The 22,369-nt window shown below is 42.4% G+C and overlaps 3 protein-coding genes across 3 annotated transcripts in view; 1 reads left to right on the plus strand and 2 right to left on the minus strand.

Moving 5' to 3' along the window:
* The window catches only part of LOC141178672 (uncharacterized), a 43,711-nt gene extending 37,453 nt beyond the window's left edge, over nt 1–6,258 (minus strand). Inside the window, exons 1-3 of the mRNA XM_073660560.1 lie at nt 6,030–6,258; nt 2,428–2,526; nt 1,521–1,819 (exon numbers count right to left, since the gene is read on the minus strand). Of these exons, the coding sequence (XP_073516661.1) occupies nt 1,521–1,819; nt 2,428–2,526; nt 6,030–6,258 (627 nt within the window). The remainder of the gene's footprint in view (nt 1–1,520; nt 1,820–2,427; nt 2,527–6,029) is intronic.
* The window catches only part of LOC141178644 (uncharacterized), a 1,052,471-nt gene that overhangs the window by 289,895 nt on the left and 740,207 nt on the right, over nt 1–22,369 (plus strand). The gene's annotated exons all lie outside the window — the stretch shown is intronic.
* On the minus strand, nt 6,421–14,622 carry LOC141178638 (uncharacterized). Its single transcript, XM_073660526.1, has 8 exons — nt 14,249–14,622; nt 14,083–14,153; nt 12,531–12,680; nt 12,297–12,401; nt 12,090–12,213; nt 11,909–12,006; nt 11,620–11,710; nt 6,421–8,715 (listed from the first exon to the last, which is right to left on the minus strand). The coding sequence occupies exons 3-8, from the start codon at nt 12,636–12,638 to the stop codon at nt 6,431–6,433; spliced, it is 2,811 nt and encodes a 936-aa protein (XP_073516627.1). The 5' UTR covers nt 12,639–12,680; nt 14,083–14,153; nt 14,249–14,622; the 3' UTR covers nt 6,421–6,430.

A 22,369-nucleotide genomic window follows, 5' to 3' on the forward strand; every position in this document is an offset into this window, starting at 1 on the left:
AGGTGTCACCCCTCTGTGACCCCCTGTGGTGCATGTTGTGCCCCAGCCATCTGATTGGTGACACTGATTGCACCAATCAGACATGGCTGGAGCAGAGCACGCACCACAGGGGGTCACAGAGGGGTGACACCTCCCTGTGACCGCCTGGTCACCTGTATTCAGGTACTCTGATTGGAGCGATCGATGTCATCATTGATCGCTCCAATCACAGCAGTCTGGGGGCTTGAGTCACATTACAGGGGGTCATGGGGCGGTGACAGGCAGGTCACAAGCCGGTCACCGCCCCATGACCGCCCTGTCACCGCGCGGTCGCGCTACGATTGGTGCGATCGATGTGATCGGCGATCGCACCGATCATAGCAGTCCGGGGCCAGGGCTGGGGTGTCCTATCAACATCCTAGGATCGGTGCTCATAGGAGCACCGATCCTAGGCTGCAGATCACTGTTTCCGGCAATCACATTGCCGGAAACAGTGAGAAATGCTGTGATTGGCTGTTCAGATTTGAACAGCCAATCACAGCGATCGCTGGTGCGGGGGGGCGGCGACAGCCCCCGGGATGATGACGCCATCTACCAGGAGGTAGGATGGCACCGTAACTTTAATGCTGTCACCGCGACTTAAGTCGCAGTGCCGCATTAAAGATATGACGTACTAATACGGGTCTGGCTCTTAAGTCCCAGGGCACAGACGCGTATTAGTACGTCAGATGTTATTAAGGGGTTAAGTATTCCTATTAAGGGAAATGAGGAAATAGTTTGATTTCTAAATTTTGTAAGTGAGATCTGAGCCCAGTTCTAAGTTGATGGTACCTGAAGAATTGAGATCTTGGAACCTTGAATTTATTTTGCACCTGTTCAAATGACATCAGTATAGACCTTTCATAAATGTCTCTTAACAAATAGACCCCACTAGCTTTCCAAAAGGGGGCAGATGAATGTTCCACTAATGTCGCAAAGTACGGATTCCCCGATATAGGTATTTCAGCTATAACATGTGTAAAGTCAATTCTTTTTTTTGCTTGCTTCCATACCGTTCTCGCCAATCTATGTAGGGGTAACAACTTAATGGTAGTCGATTTATTAAATTCTAAAAAACCCAGTAAACAACCTGTGCCTAAAACGTGTGGCAAGTGGTTCTCAGAATTCGGTAACTGGGAGTCAGGCATCCAACTACGGATCGCTTTTAGTTGACCTGCTTAATAATATAGCTGGAAGTCAAGCAGAGCTGCTCCTCCCATATCTTTACGACTTTGAAGGGTAAATAACCTGAGTTTATGTCTGGAGTTTCCCCAAATAAATGTGGACATCAAAGAGTTAAGAGATGTGAAGAATTTTTTAGGGACCGGTACTGCACCATGTTGTAATATATAATTAAATTTAGGGAGGAAGATCATCTTAATTAAGTTAATCCTTCCTGACACTGATAGCGGTAATCTCCCCCACAAGGAAAATTTACATTTAGCTTATTATTCTAATAAAGGGAGAGTATTACTCTAGAGGTCCTCTCTATCATTTCTAACAATCACAATTCCCATGTATCTGAAACAGGACACTACAGGTAAAAGAGATAACGTTTCCAAATCAGCATACGGAATGGGCGACAGAGACATAAGAGAAGACTTATCCCAATTTATAAAGAGATCCGAATATTCACTAAATTTATCAATAGTAGATATAACAGATGGGAGAGTATCTTTAACCTTGTCCATAAAAATTATCATGTCATCTGCATATAAACCAATTTTGTCAGTTCTGTTTGCAATTGTAATTCCACTGATATCCTCAGATGATCGTATTCTTATAGCCAATGCTTCAATTGCTAGAGCGAATAGAACCGGAGACAAAGGGCATCCCTTTTGGTTCCCCATTCCAATGAAGAAGATGTGGAGGATATATTATTTATCACTATCTTAGCTTTGGGGGCCGCGTACAATGTTTGAATCCAGACCCGGAATTTAGGGCCATGACCAAATTTCTCTAGGCAAGCAAATAAAAACGGCCACTCCAACGAGTCAAAAGCCTTGGCCGTATCCAATGAAGTCAAGGCTCAATCATTTCCCGGTATCAAAGAGCTATATTGAGCTATTGATTGCTCCCTTCTAATGTTAATAGAAGTATTTTTTCCTGGCATAAAACCTGTTTGGTCCGGCTGGACAACAGATAGTATCACCTTATTAAGTTTCATGGCTAGAATTTTTGTAAGAATTTTGTAATACACGTTTAATAGTGAAATAGGGCAATATGATCCACACTCCAGAGGATCTTTCCCCTTTTTTTTTAGGACAATAATATTGGCATCATAAAAGGATTCAGGCAAGGAACCACTTTGCATCGCCTCTGAGAAAGTCTCTAAAAGGTGCGGCATCAAGACTTTTTGGTATCTATGGTAGAGCTCTAGTGGTAGGCCATCAGGGCCCGGAGCTTTACCCAAAGCCATATCTGCCAGTGCTGCATTTATTTCCTCTAAAGTGATATCTGCATCTAAAAAGGATTGTTGTGTGACACTTAATTTGGGAAAATCAAGATCTGCCAAATAAGTGAGACATTCCAATTTATTATGGGCATTTTGGGATTTATATAATGATTTATAAAAGTTATGAAAATTACTTAGAATGTCTTCTGCCGCAGTAACTATATGGCCCCCTAATGTTCGAATCCTAAGAATAGCACTAGAGTTTGCGGACCATAAAGGCCAACAACTTACTTGATTGGTTCCCCAATTCAAAATATGATTGTCTAGTGAAGAATAGTTTACGTTTAGATTTAGTGTCAACGTTTTGTGTATCCAACCTATAGAAGTGTAGCCAGTTTACTCTATTCTCATCAGACGGGTCTGAAACATAAGTCTGTTCACCTTCCTTTAACCTATGTTCAAACTCGGTATCAACCTGTGAAGTCATTCTCTTGATGTATTAAATAGTGGAGGAGAGGCATCCTCTAGGGTATGCCTTCAGTGTATCCCAAAAAATCTTAATGTTCCTTGGCAACGGATGTACTTCCACGAAACAGTCTATTTGATCCGGTATTCTATCATCAGGACCAATTAATTTTAACCAAAAGGGACTAAAGTTTCCATGTGGGTCTGTCTTTTACCTGGTCAAATTTTAAGCGTTAGTATCACCGGACTATGCTCTGAGATTCCTCTTACCCCATGCTCAATACTATGTACCCACGTTGCGGTATTACTAGAACTGAAAATATAATCTAACCGCGATAACGTAGATTTGGTTGAGGAGTGACATGTGTATTCTTTAGTTCCGGGGTGATGTAATCTCCACAATTCTATCCAACCAATACTCTCCATATAGGTTGAAAACAAATTAGAAGATGGTGTTATTGTCGTTCTGGTGTTGTCACCAATACTCAATCTATCTAAATTTTCGTCCATAATCAGGTTGAAATCCCCCATACACAATACCTGAGCATCCGGGTAGTTTAGTGCGAAGCTTACTGACTTTTGGACAATTATTAGATTAGCAGGACGTGGGTTTTATATACATAGTATTACATACTCTCTGGAATCAATTATAGCATTTATAAAAACAAATCTTCCCTCTGAATCTCTGCGGGCCTCCCAACTAATGGCCTTATGGATTAAAAGCGAAACTCCTTTTGAATAGCTTGTATGGTAAGAGTGTATTGACCATTGCAGCCAGGGTTTATTTAGCCACCTAGCTGAATCTCTAGTGAGGTTTGTTTCGACCAAAGCCAGGATATGTGGCTGGTAATTTTTGATTTGCAAGAATACTTTAACCCTTTTCTTAGGGGATTTAAGACCTCTTATATTCCATGTCATACATTTCAGTTGCGATGCCATTTACCTAATATAAGAAGATGGGAATAAATATGAGGGATAGAAACAAAAGGCCATTACACTATTACTGCTCATATTCATTATTTCCCGTTTGACGTATCCAATAATTTCCACCCAATTTATATATTTATGGGGCTCACCAGGTTGATCTATCGCCCCTATAGGTCCCAACAAATTATATTGCATGGAGACCAAGCAAAAAGGATTGAGCACTTTGACAGCATTCAACTTGTAAACAACAACCCTAAACACAACCAAAACAAGAAGTAAACTTTTCTTATGACGCTTCCTTTCAGGGAATACCTTCACTGATCCCAGTGTGAGGTATTATGTTGTCTTTGACGATGCAAAGTCTGAACTCCCGCATATGTAAAAGGTGTATCAAATTACATCAAACCCAATATTCAATATAGGAACGGAGGCACAAAGGGTGTCGGTCACCCTTTTCCAGGCTCTGGGTGCAATTGGAGCCACTCCAACGCTTTCTCCGGGGTAGCAAAGAAAGTAGTAGAGTTTCCAGAAACAATTCGGAGATGAGCAGGATAAGCCATTGCATAGATAATCCCTTTGTCTTTAAGTTTCTTCTTTACATCCATAAATTGGGCTCTCTGTTTTTGTAGTTCCACAGAAAAATCAGGGAAAATAGAAATTGCAGAATTGTTGTATTTAATAGAGCCTTTTTGTTGTGCTAATCTCAGGATGGTATCTCTGTCCTTAGAATTCAACAGTCTAGCAAGAAGGGGTCAAGGAGGGGCCCCAGGAGGGGGGGGGGGTTGCTGGAACTCTGTGGTCCCTTTCCACAGCAAAGACCGGGGAGTATTCATCTCCTAGGGTAGATTTAAGCCAATTTTCCAAATAGATTTCAGGATGCTGACCCTCTGTTCATTCTGGTAGGCCAATAATTCGTATATTATTTCTTCGCATTCAATTTTCTAGGTCATCAGCTTTTTGGCGCCAGGCGTTTATGGATCCAGCCACTTTGGTCAACTTATTAACAACAGGTGGCAGTTTATCTTCCAGTTCTGATACCCTTGTCTCAGCGTCAGTGACACGTTTCTTCATAGTTTGCATGTCTTGGCGGAGTAGGCCCACATCTGAAAGAACCTCCTCTATCTTTCCGGTCAGAGAGTTCTTGCAAGTGGATATAGCTTCTAAAAGTTGGTCAGCAACTTGCTTCAAAGTCATTTCTTCGTGTCACTCCGCCTCCTCCTCATCAGATACATGACTCTTACGTTGATCCGTTGTTTTATTTGACAAGGATGTTGGCCCCTTCCTCAATCGAGAATTTTCCTGGGGTCCCTGCTGGCAAAGTCTTTCAATTTATTTTCTATACTAGAGTTTTTCCCTCGGCTCATTTTGTAACGTTATAGGCAGAATATATTGTATTATGTTTACTCCAATTGTATATTATGCAGATTTATTATGTAGAGGTCAGTGTCTGGACAATGCTGCCACCTGGTATCTTTACTGCAGCGGTGCCTCAGTAATATCTTTTATAAATTATATGCCGGTTTCAGTAGAAAACATATGTTATTTCCAATAATAAAAGTTGAAGGAAATAGTGGTTTCTGGTTGCTTTGTATATTGTTTCAGTCACTCTGTGTACCATATATGAATGCAAGGGACTAAATATAGGCTGAGAGTCTCATGCCCCAGGGCTTACACTTCCCCTTGCAGAGTTAGGATGTGGCTGCTGTGTTTCCCTCCTTCAGATATTCCAATGGCCCCTAGACAGGCCGCGGGACCGGGTTGTCCGGTACACTCACTGCTGCACCTCTCCAGAAGCCTGTCGCTCCTCAGGCCTTTCAGAGGGAGACCGACTGCCAGCATATATTTTCAGTGGCTCCTGTGAGCTGCGCCACGTGCAGAGCCCTCAAGATGACCGCCGCTCCTCAGAGAGTTTACTCTGCCGGGGTCCACAGAGCGCGCCAGACCGGAGCCCTCTCCATAGCAGCTCCTCAGAAGCCCAGCCGCTCCCCGCTTCTCCGGAGCTGTGCTGCAGGGCACAGAAATGAAAATCAGGGTCTGGTGAGTATAGGATTATGAGCTGGATAGCGGGAGCTCAAATCTCCTGCGTCCTCTCAGCTCCTCAGAATCGCCACGCCCCGAGTGCTTTTATTTTTAACAAGGCCAAACACGAGAAATGACAAGGGGTTGTCCTAGTATTGCTCAACCTCTTTAACAAGAAAAAAATTTCAACTAACACATTTCTAACATTCTGAACATGAAAAAGGCTTCTCCCCTTTGTGAGTTCTTTGATGTTTATTAAGAGTTGATTTCCGTGTAAAACATTTCCCACATTCTGAACAGGAAAAAGGCTTCTCCTGTGTGTGAGTTCTCTGGTGCTTAACCAAATCTGATTTCTGGTTAAAACATTTCCCACATTCTAAACAGGAAAAAGGCTTCTCCCCTGTGTGAGTTCTTATATACATAGTTACATACATAGTTTATAAGGCTGAAAAAAGACAAGCGTCCATCCAGTTCAGCCTATTTCTTGTGCACTGCAGCTATTCCGCTATTCCTATACCATGCGGTATAGGCCAATTTACATCATTGAGGAAAAATTCACTTCCCGACACCAATCTGGCAGTCAGATTAAATCCCTGGATTAATTAACTAAGCATAAGATGTAATTTTATTGTTCTCAAGAAAGGCATCCAGGCCTCTCTTGAACTCATTAAGTGAGTTGGACATCACCACTTCCTCTCCCAGAGAGTTCCAGAGTCTCACGGCTCTGACCGTAAAGAATCCCCTTCTATGCTGGTGCAGGAACCTCCTTTCCTCCAGACGCATAGTGTGCCCCCTCGTCTTTGTCACCATCCTTGGTATAAACAGGTCATGGGAGAGATCTCTGTACTGCCCCCTGATGTATTTATACATGTTTATGAGGTCTCCCCTAAGCCTTCTCTTTTCCAATGTAAATAGGCCTAATTTTGACAACCTCTCTGGGTATTCTAGTCCCTCCATTCCCTTTATTACCTTAGTCGCCCTCCTTTGTACCCTCTCTAGCTCCAATATGTCTTTCCTGAGCACCGGAGCCCAGAACTGTGCACAATATTCTAAGTGCGGCCTTACCAGCGCTTTATACAGAGGAAGAACAATGTTCTCATCATATGCCCCTATTCCTCTTCTGATGCATGCCATGACTCTATTTGCCTTCGCAGCTGCTGCCTGACACTGGGCACTCCAATTTAATTTGCCATTAACCAAGACGCCCAGGTCCTTCTCCATGTCAGATTTCCCCAACGGTTTCCCATTTAATATGTATGGGTGACTGCTGTTTTTCTTTCCCATGTGCATGACCTTACATTTATCGGCATTGAACCCCATTTGCCATTTTTTGGCCCAACTCCCCAATTTATCTAAATCCTCCTGTAGCTGTGCCCTATCCTCATCTGTATTAACTACTTTACAAAGTTTAGTATCATCTGCAAATATTGCTATTTTACTATGCAACCCTTCCACTAGATCATTAATAAATATATTAAATAATATAGGGCCCAAGACAGACCCTTGAGGCACCCCGCTAGTAACCCTGACACACCCTGAGCTTACTCCATTGATAACCACCCTCTGCTTTCTATCACTCAGCCAGCTATTTACCCACTTGCACACATTATCCCCCAGACCAAGCATTCTCATTTTATATACCAACCTTTTGTGTGGCACAGTATCAAACGCTTTAGAGAAGTCAAGGTATACAACATCCACTGACTCTCCCCGGTCCAGCTGTGAGCTCACCTCCTCGTAGAAGGCGATCAGGTTTGTTTGGCAGGAGCGATCCCTCATGAATCCATGTTGATATTGAGTTAGACAGTTATTATCATTAAGATATTCTACAATAGCATCTCTAAGAAATCCTTCAAACAATTTACCCACAACAGACGTTAAGCTGACTGGTCTATAGTTCCCAGGGTCACTTTTAGACCCCTTTTTGAATATTGGTACCACATTTGCTTGGCGCCAGTCTAGTGGGACAGTCCCTGTCCATAAAGAGTGCTTGAATATAAGATACAGTGGCCTGTCTATCACATTACTTAATTCTTTTAGTACCCGGGGGTGTATGTCATCTGGGCCTGGTGACTTGTCTATTTTGATATTATTTAGGCGTTTCTGAACTTTCTCCTGGGTTAGGTGGGTGATATTTAGCGGAGGGTTTACTTTATCACTCTGCATTTCCTCCGATAAATTGTTTTCTTTTGTGAAAACAGTGGAGAAGAAGCTATTGAGTAGGTTTGCTTTACCCTCATCGCCCTCTATGATTTTACCCAGGTTATTTTTCAATGGGCCAACGCCATCAGTTTTAATCCTTTTACTGTTTATATAGTTAAAGAACAGTTTGGGATTCGTTTTACTTTCCTTGGCAATTAGTCTCTCTGTCTCCTCTTTTGCTATTCTTATTTGTTTCTTACAGACTTTTCTCTGGTGCTTAACCAAAGCGGATTTCTGGTTAAAACATTTCTCACATTCTGAACATGAAAAAGGCTTCTCCCCTGTGTGAAGTCTCTGGTGACCATCAAGATTAGATTTCTGGTTAGAATATTCACCACACTTGGAACAAGAAAATCCATTCTCTGCTGCGTGAATTTTTTGATATTTAAGAAAAGACTTTTCGAGGGAAAAACTATCTTCATATTCTGAAAGTGAAAATGGCTTCTTTGCTTTAATATCCGTTTGTTTTTTAATGCTTATTTTGTGACTTTGACTTTCCTTAGTAGTCAGTAATGAATCGGAAGACAGGACCTGTTTCAAAGGATCAGATGATAGCTCTTTGCTGTGAAGGAATGATGGTAAATCTGGAGAAATGTCATTCATTTCAATTGTATCCTGTGGGATCTCAAGATCATCTGATTTAAAAATTGAAGATGTCAGCTGTTCCTCTGATCTCCTGGTACAGTCATCTGCCAAGAATAAAACCAATTATTAGTTTTGAATAAAATATCCTTGAATTTTTATTTTTTTTAATTTCTACTTAAACTCTCCGTAAAAATGGAAAGTTATGTAAAATATTGAATTATTCACCAGGACAATGACAGTTCGCAGTCTAATAGTAAACTTCATACCATGAACCAGTAAAGCGTTTTGTTCAACTGTTTGTTTATTGTGCCTCCGAAATATGGAATAAAAAGCCACCAAACCATGTTATGTAGGCAAAAATAATATCAATAAACACTTCTACTCATCTCACAAAAAACAAGTCCCCACTCAGGTCCATCATCTGTCAGTGGAAAAACAGAGGTTTCCACATCATTAGTGGCTCCAAGGCTCTTGAAAAGCAACATGGCTTCCATAAACTAATCCAGTACTATCCGCTCTCCCAAAGTTAAATCTCACCCTCACTTCTGAGCCTTGCAGTGTGCCCAGACCACATTTAGCATCCATGTGTTTGGCATTACTATAGTGAGAAGACCCCACTTAATTTACGGAGTGTGACTCCTGGAGCACAATCTGGGCACTATGTGTTTGGGAATAAAATGGCAAATGTGCAATTTTCACTCTCCAACATCCATTGCGTGATAATTTCTGGAAAGTGGCTGTGGAGCCGAAATAGTCACTACTCCCATAGATAAATTCACTGTGTCCCATATCCTCTGGGATCTGCTCCTGCGACGTCTGCTTCTGTCACCAGGAGCCACCTTATTCATTCTGCAGGCAGCTCTGGTGATGGAGGAGATGTCAGAACCAGAAGCCCTGGATGGTGCAGCCTCTGTCCAGCCAGGACTTCTGGTCCAGCCATGCAATCTTTATTTATTTTTCTATGGGATTCTTGTGTTAATTGTACTTAAAATGTCCGTAGAAATGGGAAGTTATTGACCGAATGACAGTTCACAGTCTAATAGAAAACCTCATAGGATGAACCAGTAGAGCGTGGTGTCCAACTGTTCATTCTGCCTCCAAAATATGGAATAAGAAGCCATCAAACAATGTTATGTAGGGAAAAATGATACCAATAAAAACTTCTACTCATCCCACAAAAAACAAGTCCCCACTCAGGTCCATCATCTGTCAGTGGAAAAACAGAGGTTTCCACATTATTAGTGGCTCAAAGGCTCTTGATAATCAGCATGGCTTCCATAAACCAATCCAGCAATATCTGCTTTTCCGAAGTCAAATCTCACCCTCACTTCTGAGCCTTGCAGTGCGCCCAAAACACATTTAGCATCTATGCATTTGGCATTACTATAGTGAGAAGAACCCACTTAATTTAAGGTGTTTGAGTCTCCTGGAGCACAATCTGGGCACTATGTGTTGGATAATAAAATGGCCAATCTGCAATTTTTACTCTCCAACATCCAGGACTAATTGTCGGAAAGTGCCTGTGTAGTCAAAATAGTCACTACTCCTATAGATTAATTCACTGAGAGTTGTAATTTCCAAAATGAAGTCACTTTATGGGGAATTCTACTGCCCTGGTTTTCTGACATTTTGTCATATTACGGCTTCTGCAAATGGTTTGTCCCATCTCCTCTGGGATCTGATCCTGTAAATCGGCTTCTGTCACCAGGAGCCGCCTTAATCATTCTGCAGGCAGCGCTGGTAATGGGAGTAATTAAAGTATGGGGCTCGGGGGCTCTTGGCAATCTAAACTATAGTAAGGGACAATATTTTCAGTCAGATGAGATTCAAGAAGAAATATTAGATGTTCAAAGAGAACTTTTTATAATACTGCAGAGCTGAGGCGTCTTAAATTTAGATCTCGGGCATTTGGAAGAGGCAATGGAGATCTTTTTGAAAGACTACCAGGGAGTTACAGAGTCACACAAATGAGGAAAGCTGATCCCACTACAATGAAACTATCATACAGAATGAACCTGTAAAAAAAAAGAAAGAATATAAAAACATGTAACATCCCCAACAACAACGTATGTATGAAGGGAGAAATCCAACACTAAACTGGAGTGGCACTTATTTATGGTGGACCATTGGAGCTACTATGAGTCCTGACCAGAAGAGTAGAGAAAGTATTAGTGCCCCCATTTCAGGAGAGATTGTGCAGTAATCTGAATTCCTTAGGACTGAAAACATAATGGAATTTATGACGTGGAGTGAATCCATGAAACCAGGGCTCGAGCCATGCCAACACATCTCCTGCAGGCGTGAATAAATGTATATTACAGCCATCAGCCACGCACAGCTTAGAGATATATCATGGCACAGGTGTAATGTTTTCTGTATAGTTTATCACAATCCTGATTGAAGTTAGTCGGTTTTAAAATAAATTGAACAGTCAGGATAAAGGGAAACTCTGTTGTTATTGTACAGAAATTCACACTTGGCCTCACTGCACATTTAATGTTGTCGATCATAAAAGTGAAGTTTGGCCAGAAAGACTGGACCTGGTCTTGTAGGGACCATATGAGGACATTCAGCAGCACAGAAGGGAGAGAAGGTAGATTCATCCATTAAGATATCAGGGTTCTAGGAAGCCAACAGCATCATTACCCTCCGCTTTCTCTTACAGGACCATCATAATATTTTTCTTCAAGTGATTTTCTAACTTGTCAGCACATTCTACGTATGCTGTCATTTAGCTTTGTAGTTTACAGATCTGGGCAGGTAACGGTCAGCATCATCTAATCCCAGGGGGCAGGTGGATCCTCCAGGTTGTAAATTCTATAGAAAAGGGCTTTCATAATTTCCCAAAGTAATCTGAACATTTTCAGACGGAGGAGAATGTTGTGGTCTAGAGGCAAAATGGTGCTCACAAAATTGTGATACAGCCGGACTACACCACTGATAAAGCAGCCACAGCCGGTGACTGAGAAGAATCTGTGACTTCTGTGCATTTAGTGGTTACTACTCACCTGGGTAGTCATATGTAGGAATCTCCTCTTTACACCGCTCATCACCCCTCACATATGTCTCTGTAATATTACTATGGGTCAGATCTTCACCCTGAAACAAATATTATAAAAGTCAAAGACAGATGGAGAAGTCACATCTATGATCAGCTCTAATCCTGCCATCTCCACCGTTCTCATTACACAAGTATAAAACATATAATACTGGTGGATAAAACAAGACTGAACACAAGACCTTCACAGCCGTCTACACATCATAGGGGAGATCTCATGACACCTTCTCTCCATCTACCTGATGATCCTGAGGAACATTGGGATCTTCTTGTTTACAGTCCTGTGGAAGAAGAGGACGGAGACATCTCTCTGGTGTTGTCTTCTTACTGGATAGATCTGGAGGAAACACATACAGGGTCTGAATTCATTCTTTACATATAGACAATTATAGGCCATGTGTATTTAGTCCTGTCTATTACCTGGTGATGTGAGGGGCTGGGGAACCTCCATCATGAAGTCCCTGTACAGATCTTTGTGTCCTTCTAAATACTCCCACTCCTCCATGGAAAAATAGACGGCGACATCCTGACACCTTATAGGAACCTGACACATACAATGATACCATCATCCCCTCGATCCCTCCATAGCGTTACTGTATAATGTCCCAGCATTCCCAGCAGTGTCACCTCTCCAGTCAGCAGCTCAATCATCTTGTAGGCGAGTTCTAGGATCTTCTGGTCATTGATGTCCTCATGTATCAGGGGGTGAGGTGGAGGCCCCGTGATTAATCTCTGGTTATGGAGAGACACATTAATAAATCTCACTACAGACATTTCCAGAGTCGTCACCTCTCCAGTTCTGTCCATCTGTTATTCCCATAGATAAGAATGATGTAATGTGACGTCATCAGAATCTCTCACCTCTCCAGTAAGCCGGAAGAGGATCTCTAGGGTGAGGTGTAATATCCTCTCCGCCATCTTGTCTCTGTCCATATCCATCTTTGATGAGTAAATCAGGAAAATGTTCATATATAGAAGATCTTCACTGAGAGGATCCGATATTGTAGAGACCTGAATGAGAAGAAGATAAGTTGATGGAACATCATAAAAATCCTGTGTAATAATACATCTATTGGAGATAATGAGAGGAAACATATAAGGAGATTTATTATTTCACATCATTTAGTTTTTTACTTTACATCTAGTAATAAAACCTTTATATTTTAGGCCACAGACAACAAGCAGTTTCTTCCTCGGAGTCGGCAGCTGAAGGCTAAGTGCCCACGTTGCGGAACTGAAGCATATGTTTTACGCTTCTCCCTGGCGGGAAAATCGCATGCGGATTTTACATGCGGTTTTCCCGCCAGGTAGAAGCGTTTGTGAGGCGTCTTTGCAGTGTCTTTGCATGCATTTCCGCATGCGGGTTATCAAGCACTTCTCCAAGTGATTTAAGCATCACTTGGAAAAGTGCTTGACAACTTGTTCACACTATATAAATCCATGCAACCGGCATGGATTTATATAGTGTGACCAAGTAATAGTTAAAAAAAAAAGAATCAGAATGGTAAAAAATAAAAAAAATAAAGTTTATACTCACTTTCCGATGCATTCTCCGCCCCGTCCGGAGTCTTGAGCGGCTCATGCTGTTGTGTGCAGGACCTGCGGTGACGTCATTGAGTCATGTGATGGGTCACATGACTCAATGACGTGGCAGGTCCTTCACACAACAGCGCGATGTCGGGAAAACACCGGGAAGACATCAGAAGATAAGTATAAACTTTATTTTTTCTTTTTTTTACAGGTTCTTTGGTACCCAGGTCTGGATGAGAGTCTCCTCTCATCCAGACTTGGGTACCATCCGCACATTGATTCCGCTGCGCTTCCGCAAAATTAACGAACATGCTGCGGATTTTTGACCGCAGCATATACGCTGCGGAAAAATCCGCAGCATGGGCATTGACATTGCGGAATGCCATTGGGGACCATGGGGTGCGGATATACATGCGTTTTACAAGCGGTTACGCTGCGGAAAATCCGCAGCATATACGCCTGTAATACGCAACGTGGGCACGCAGCCGAATACGTTTCTCATAGACTCATCTTCCATAAAGCTAATTCTCGTCGCATTTTCTGACACTGGAATGGAGAATAACCTCGGCATTCAATGGTTCAATTTTTTTAATGCAGTCCAAAAACAAAAGTTAGCGTTTAGGTCGATCTGACCTTCATCAGTAACTGTTGGAAATAGCACAAAGAACAAAACAATAAATAGAAGAATAATAATAAATAATAAAATTAAAAAAGCATATACAAATGGATCATTGCGCAATAACATGATAATATCTCTTGTTTAACCTGAACAATAAACATGCTGTCACACAGTGCATAATATTTCATCAAACCCCATTAATACGGATACAACATCATAGTATAGAGCAAGTATATATAAAAATTGAAGCGAGCTGACACCTACTAGACTGCTGGATGGTATTCAAAGGTAGGAATTCAAAAGTGTGGAGATATAGTGACACTGGTTGCTTGGGTCTGCAGAAAAGAGCAGAGAGTGGCAGACTCAGAGTTATCAGCTGAGAGGGACTGTGGAGGCAGAGATAGACAGAATAGAGCTGGATGTAGCATACCTGTGACCCCTAGTTCCTGGTTATAAGTTGGTACTGCACGTAGTGGCTTAGAGGAACGCGGTGTCCACCGCTAGTTCCTGGTACTGTGCGCGTTTTCAGGGGTAGGATGGTTTCTAAAGGTGGGGGGCGGGAATAGTGAGGGCGGCTGACCAATCGCGGCCAATCCCGCAGTGCTGTGTAGTGTGAACTCCGGAAGTGCACGTGTGACGTCACCGGAAGTGACACGCTGCTCCCAGGAAGCTGTGCGTTCCACAGGCCGGTGTAAATGCGTTCCAGTGAGCTGGAAGTTTGAGTGCCAGGGAGAGAGAACGTGCGTTACACCAATATAGAGCCCCCAATGGGCATGAGCCAGAGCCTTTGTTGGAGTTGAGAAGGATCCAGGAGAAGGGACAAGAGTGTCCAGAGAGGAATAATCTGCAATAAAGAAGACAATATATGAGTAGGATATGGAGATCAAAACATGTATATTATTGACCTATTCAAATTGAAGACCACATTTAAAAACGTAAAATACATTTCAACATGGGGTCACATAAGATCCCTGGGTGACAAGTTTCTCTATACCAATTGTTCATTGAGAACCAAACTCCAAACATAAAAAAACCATATATAAAAAGCCAGTAGGTCACAGTCCCTATTAAGGTCTTTCGGCTCTAAGGACTGTAATTCATGAATCCAGAAGGCTTCTCTACGTTTGAGAAGGCTCACTTGGTCGCCCCCTCCGACGTGGTGTCAAAACTTGTTCCAATACCTGGTATTTGAATTGAGAAATACTATGTCCTGCCGTGATAAAGTGTTAGGGAATGGGCAACATTAGGTTTTTGCACAGAATTGTGGACTTGTGCTTTGAATCCATTTTGGGATTCTGGAAGAACCGTCGTTTAGGACATTGGTGCGCTGTGCCCAAATCGGCACATACCAGAGAGTCTCTAATATTGGTTGCTCTCTTAAAACACGGTAGGAAGGGGGTTGTTAGAACGCAGGGATCGTGGGATAGCTGGTTTGTAAGATGTTCCAGTGTTTCCTAATGGTTTTATGTAAGATGTAGGCGAAGGGGTGGAACGTGTGAACGAAGGGGATTCTGTCCTTAGTGTTTGGACGATCAGTTCTGGAATTCGACGCCTGGGGATGCAAGAAGCTAGGTGGATAGCCTCGTTCAATGAATTTGGTCATCATTTCTTGTAACCTCTGATTGCGGATAGTGTCACTGGACACTATCTGTTTGACCCTCTGAAATTGTGATGTAGGTATAGATTTCTTCAACGACCTTGGATGATTGTTAGAAAAGTGTAATAGGCCATTGCGATCGGTGGGCTTGGAATAGAGGTCAGTTGTTAGGTGGCCCTGTGTATCCTTGATCCTTGGAAACTAACACTGCTTGAATCATATGTCATGGTGAAGCTCAAATCTGGCTATGCGGAGTTAAGTGTGGAGAAAAACCTCTAAGGATTCTAAGGGACCCTCTCATATGCAAAAGATGTCATCTATGAAACGTTCCCAGAGAATGGAATGTTCTTGAAAAAGTGGATTAGAGTAGACCACCTGATTCTCGAAAGATGACATGAAGCAATTTGCATATGGGGGGGCCACATTGGTACCCATCACGGTGCTTTTCACCGAAAAGCCTTAATAGGGACTATGACCTACTGCCCTTTCTATAAGGTTTTTTTATATTTGGAGTTTGGTTCTCATTGGACAATTGGTATAAAGAAACTTGTCACCCAGGGATCTTATGTGACCCTATGTTGAAATGTATTTTATGCTTGGAAATGTGGTCTTCAATTTGAATAGGTCAATAATATACATGTTTTGATCTCCATATCCTACTCATATATTGTCTCCTTTATTGAAGATTATTCCTCTCTGGCACATTCTTGTCCCCTCTCCTGGATCCTTCACCACTCCATCAAAGGCTCTGGCTCATGCCCATGGGGTCTTATGCTCTATACTGGTGGAACGCACGTTCTCTCTCCCTCAAACTTCCGGCTCACTGAAACGCATTTACACTGGCCTGTTGAACGCACAGCTTCCTGGGAGCAGCGAGTCACTTCCGGTGACGTCACACGTGCACTTCCGGAGTTCACACTACACAGCCCTGTGGGATTGGCGGCGATTGGTCAGCCGCCCTCACTATTCCCGCCCCCCACCTTTAGATACCATCCTGCCCCTAACAACGCACACAGCACCACCAGGAACTAGCGGTGGACACCGCATTCCTCTAAGCCACTACGTGCAGCACCGCTTTACAGTGGGCATGGAAAGTATTCAGACCCCTTTAAATTTTTCACTCTTTGTTTCATTGCAGCCATTTGGTAAATTCTAAAAAGTTCATTTTTTTTCTCATTAATGTACACTTTGCACCCCTTCTTGACTGAAAAAAACAAATGTAGATTTTTTTTTACATTTATTAACAAAGAAAAACTGAAATATCACATGGTCATAAGTATTCAGACCCTTTGCACAGACAATCATATTTAAGTCACATGCTGTCCATTTCCTTGTGATCCTCCTTGAGATGGTTCTACTCCTTCATTGGAGTCCAACTGTGTTTAATTGAACTGATAGGACTTGATTTGGAAAGGCACACACCTGTCTATATAAGACCTCACAGATCACAGTGCATGTCAGACCAAATGAGAATCATGAGCTCAAAAGGAACTGTCCAAGGAGCTCAGAGACAGAATTGTGACAAGGCACAGATCCGGCCAAGGTTACAAAAGAATTTCTGCATTACTCAAGGTTTACAGTGGCCTCCATAATCATTAAATGGAAGAAGTTTGGGACCATCAGAAGTCTTCCTAGACCTGGCCGTTCAGCCAAACTGAGCAATCGCTGGAGAAGAGCCTTGGTGAGAGAGGTAAAGAATAACCCCAAAATCACTGTGGCTGAGCTCCAGAGATGCAGTAGGGAGATGGGAGAAATTTCCACAAAGTCAACTATCACTGCAGCTCTCCACCAGTCGGGCCTTTATGGCAGAGTGGCCCAACGGAAGCCTCTCCTCAGTGCAAGACATATGAAAGCCCGCATAGAGTTTGCTCTAAAACACATGAAGTTCTCCCAGACTATGAGAAATAAGATACTCTGGTCTGATGAGATGAAGATAGAACTTTCTGGTGATAATTCTAAGCGGTATGTGTGGAGAAAACTAGGCACTGCTCATCACCTGCCCAATACAATCCCAACAGTGAAACATGGTGGTGGCAGCATCATGCTATGGGGGTGTGTATCAGCTGCAGGGACAGGACGACTGGTTGCAATTGAAAGAAACATGAATGCGGCCAAGTACAGAGATATCCTGGATGAAAACCTCTTCCAGAGTGCTCTGCACCTCAGACTTGGCCGAAGGTTCACCTTCCAACAAGACAATGACCCTAAGCACACAGCTAAAATAACAAAGGAGTGGCTTCAGAACAACTCTATGACCATTCTTGACTGGCCCAGCCAGAGCCCTGACCTAAACCCAATTGAGCATCTCTGGAGAGACCTGAAAATGGCTGTCCACCCATGTTCACCATCCAACCTGACGGAACTGGAGAGGATCTGCAAGGAAGAATTGCAGAGGATCCCCAAATCCAGGTGTCAAAAACTTGTTGCATCAATCCCAAGAAGACTCATGGCTGTACTAGCTCAAAAGGGTGCTTCTACTCAATACTGAGCAAAGGGTCTGAATACTTATGACCATGTGATATTTCAGTTTTTCTTTAATAAATTTGCAAAGCGTTCTACATTTCTGTTTTTTTTCAGTCAAGATGGGGTGCAGAGTGTACTTTAATGAGAAAAAAAAAATTAACTTTTTAGAATTTATTAAATGGTTGCAATGAAACAAAGGGTGAGAAAAATTTAAAGGGGTCTGAATACTTTCCGTACTCACTGTATATAGAATGGAGTCTGTCTACAATAATGTACTGCGCTTGCGCTACTTCTCATGAGCTAGAGGTCCGATAATGTCCATCCCCTAGTGTGCATGTCCGGAAGTGACGCGCTTTACACTGAAAAGCCAGATAAACTGATTCCCACCGTGCCAGTAGTACCCGGGACTGCGTATGCCCGCAGTTGTGTTACACGCCGGAGAACATCTAGGATCATTCTGAGACTGCAAATGTCCATAAGTATGAGTTGCACGCTGAAGCACATAATGAATTTGGATTGCATTCCAATATAGAAAAGTCCTGTCTCTGAGATTAGCTTCATGGGAGATTATACACAAGTATTGCACATCCTCCCATCATGCAATAGTCATGTAGATCTACTTTGTCACTACAAAAAATATGGGATGATGGCCCACAGTATATTCCTAAATGGTCAAATTTGACCCCTATTGCATAATTAGAGATAAACAAGGATCACCACACTTGTTAGTTACTACACTGCATGCAGAATTATTAGGCAAGTTGTATTTTCGAGGATTATTTTTATTATTGATCAACAACTATGTTCTCAATCAACCCAAAAGACTTATAAATATCCAAGCTTAATATTTTTGGAAGTTGGAGTGTTTTTTTTTTAGATTTGGCTATCTTAGGAGGATATTTGTTTGTGCAGTTAACTATTACTGTGCAGAATTATTAGGCAACTTAATAAAAACCAAATATAATCCCATCTCACTTGTTTATTTTCACCAGGGAAACCAATATCAGTGCACAAAATTTAGAAATAAACATTTCTGACATGCAAAAACAAAACCCCCAAAAATTAGTGATCAATATAGCCACCTTTCTTTATGATGACACTCAACAGCCTTCCATCCATAGATTCTGTCAGTTGCTTGATCTGTTTTCAATCAACATTGCGTGCAGCAGCCACCACAGCCTCCCAGACACTGTTCCGAGAGGTGTACTGTTTTCCCTCCCTGTAGATCTCACATTTTATGATGGACCACAGGTTCTCTATGGGGTTCAGATCAGGTGAACAAGGGGGCCATGTCATTATTTTTTCTTCTTTTAGACCTTTACTGGCCAGCCACGCTGTGGAGTAGTTGGATGCATGTGATGGAGCATTGTCCTGCATGAAAATCATGTTTTTCTTGAACGATACCGACTTCTTCCTGTACCACTGCTTGAAGAAGTTGTCTTCCAGAAACTGGCAGTAGGTCTGGGAGTTGAGCTTCACTCCATCCTCAACCTGAAAAAGTCCCACAAGTTCATCTTTGATGATACCAGCCCATACCATTACCCCACCTACACCTTGCTGGGGTCTGAGTCGGAGTGGAGCTCTCTGCCCTTTACTGATCCAGCCTCTGGCCCATCCATTTGGCCCATCAAGAGTCACTCTCATTTCATCAGTTCATAAAACCTTTGAAAAATCAGTCTTAAGATATTTCTTGGCCCATTCTTGACGTTTTATCTTATGTTTCTTGTTCAAAGGTGGTCGTTTTTCAGCCTTCCTTACCTTGGCCATGTCCCTTAGTATCGAATACCTTGAGCTTTTCGATACTCCAGTAACGTTGCAGCTCTGAAATATGGCAAAACTGGTGGCGAATGGCATCTTGGCAGCTTCACGCTTGATTTTCCTCAATTCATGGGCAGTTATTTTGCGCCTTTCTTGGCCAACACGCTTCTTGGGACCCTGTTGGCTATTTGCCATGAAACGCTTGATTGTTCGTTGATCACGCTTCAAAAGTTTGGAAATTTCAAGACTGCTGCATCCCTCTGCAAGACATCTCACAATTTTGGACTTTTCAGAGCCCGTCAAATCTCTCTTCTGACCCATTTTGCCAAAAGAAAGGAAGTTGCCTAATAATTAAGCACACCTTATATAGAGTGTTGATGTCATTAGTCAACACCCCTCCTCATTACAGAGATGCACATCACCAGATTTACTTAATTGGTAGTTGTCTCTCAAGCCTATGCAGCTTGGAGTAGGACAACATGTATAAAAAGTATCATGTGATCAAAATACTCATTTGCCTAATAATTCTGCACACAGTGTAAATAGTATATATGGGATATAACTGATAAGAAATAATTCTGATATAGAAGCTCAGATCTCTTCATGAAGTAAAACAATATGTGAACCCTATTTACAGGGAACAATGAATGAACAATGAGAGTAGCAATGAATAGAGTATAAAATCCAAAAATGTAACCCAAAATGGGGTTGTATTCACACAAAACAAGCATAGGAAATTTGCTCATTCAGTCCCTTAGGGTCTAGTGAATCCAATCTGGAAATCCACTCACTTTCCTTTTTGAGGATACATCTATTGTGATCACCTCCTCTCACATTGGGTTTAACCACCTCAATAATACAAAAGGAGATGTCTCCGGCTTCACCTCGATGTACACTGTTCATGTGCCTCGCTAATGGGGTGTCCCGACCATGGCATATATCGCCCAGATGCTACCCCACCTTACTCCTAGATTCCCTCTTGACCTTGCCTACATAATCTAGGGGCAGGTGCATGTGGCCATATATACAAGTCCCGAGGTTTTACAGTTGGAATAATCCCTCTGAACAATGGTTTTACCAGTGGAGGAACAAGATTTATATGTCTCATCCAATTACAGAAAAAACATTCTCCACATCTGAAGAAACCAAAGATTCTTCTATCTAGCCATGTCCCCTTGGTTTTTTATAGACACTATGCACTAAATGGTCCCTAATTGACTGACCAATTCTGAAAGTTATTGTGGGAGTAGATCCCACAGCACCCTCAGGTCCGGGTCGGCCACAAGTACATCCTAGTGTTTTCTGAGGATATTAAAGATACGGTTACTCAGTTCCTATTACCAGTGTTATCCCATCTTTTTCTTGGTCTCTTGGTTAGGTATGGAGGAATGTTTGTCTCTCCTGTTTTTCTGTAAACGATCGTGCGGAATCCAAAATGTACTGTGGGTACCTTTTTCCATGAATCTGGTGTTCATGTCTATTGTCTGTATATTAAAATCTGTGACATTAGAACAGTTCCTTCTCAACTGTAAAAATTGGCCATTGGGTATTGCCTTTTTCAGTGGGATGGGGTGGTGGCTATCCCATTTCAATAGTTTATTAGTGTTAGTAGGTTTATGGTAGTTAAGTGTCCCTAGGGTCCCATCCCGTTATTTCTAGATTAGTACATCCAAGAAAGGCAACTGGTAATAATTAAACTCAGATGTAAATCTAAGGTCATCGCTATTGATGTAGAGTTCCCTGAAAAATTTTAAAAAAATTGTTCACTCGTCCCCGACCAGATGATAAAAATGTGGTCAATATATCTATACTGTACCCAAATATATGGATGCCACCACTTATGATCATCCCTGAATATTGTGGTTTCCTCCCACCAGCCCAGGAAGAGGTTATCATACGAGGGGACACAGGGGCTCCACATCGCACTACCCCTGAGCTGGTGGAAGTATTTCCTGTCAAAAAGAAAGAAGTTATGAGTAAGGCTATGTGCCCACGATGCAGAAATGAAGCAGAAAATTTCTGCAGCATTTCTGCATCTCCCTGGCAGAAAAAACGCATGCAGAATACATGCGGATTCACATGCGTTAATGCATGTGTTTCCGCATGCGGACTAACAAGCACTTTCCAGGCGATAGCATCACTGGGAAAGTGCTTGACAACTAGGTCACACTGTATAAATCCATGCAAAAGGCATGGATTTATACAGTGTGACTGTAAAAATAAAACAAATAAAGCTATACTCACCCCCGATGCCCCGGCGTGTGCTGTCGCGCTCGTCCTGGCTTCTTCCAGGTTGCCGGCACATCGCGAGACAGCCTGCGGTCACATGACCGTGACGTCATCTCAGGTCCTGGAAGGAGAAGCGCTGCCGGCAAGCAGAGAGAAGCCGCCAGACACGTGAATATAAACTTTATTTTTTATTTTATTCTTTTTTTACAGGTACATTGGTACCCAGGTCTGGATGAGAGTCTTCTCTCCTCCAGACCTGGGTACCATCCGCACATAGAGACGCATAGAATTCGCTTGTAGAAATGTACAGACACGGATTCTATGCGTCTCAACGCAAGTCAATGGCGGCGCTTCCGCTGCGCTTCCGCAAAATTAATGAACATGCTGCGGATTTATTTGCGCTGCAGAAACGCTGCGGAAAAATCAGCAGCATGTGCATTGACATTGCGGAATGCCACTGGGGACCATGGGGTGCGGATTACCATGCTTCTTTGATGCGTTTCC

The sequence above is a fragment of the Phyllobates terribilis genome, unplaced genomic scaffold, assembly GCF_046119375.1.
Source record: "Phyllobates terribilis strain yellow unplaced genomic scaffold, ASM4611937v1 Scaffold_29__1_contigs__length_15306474, whole genome shotgun sequence".
Taxonomy (NCBI): Eukaryota; Metazoa; Chordata; class Amphibia; order Anura; family Dendrobatidae; genus Phyllobates; species Phyllobates terribilis.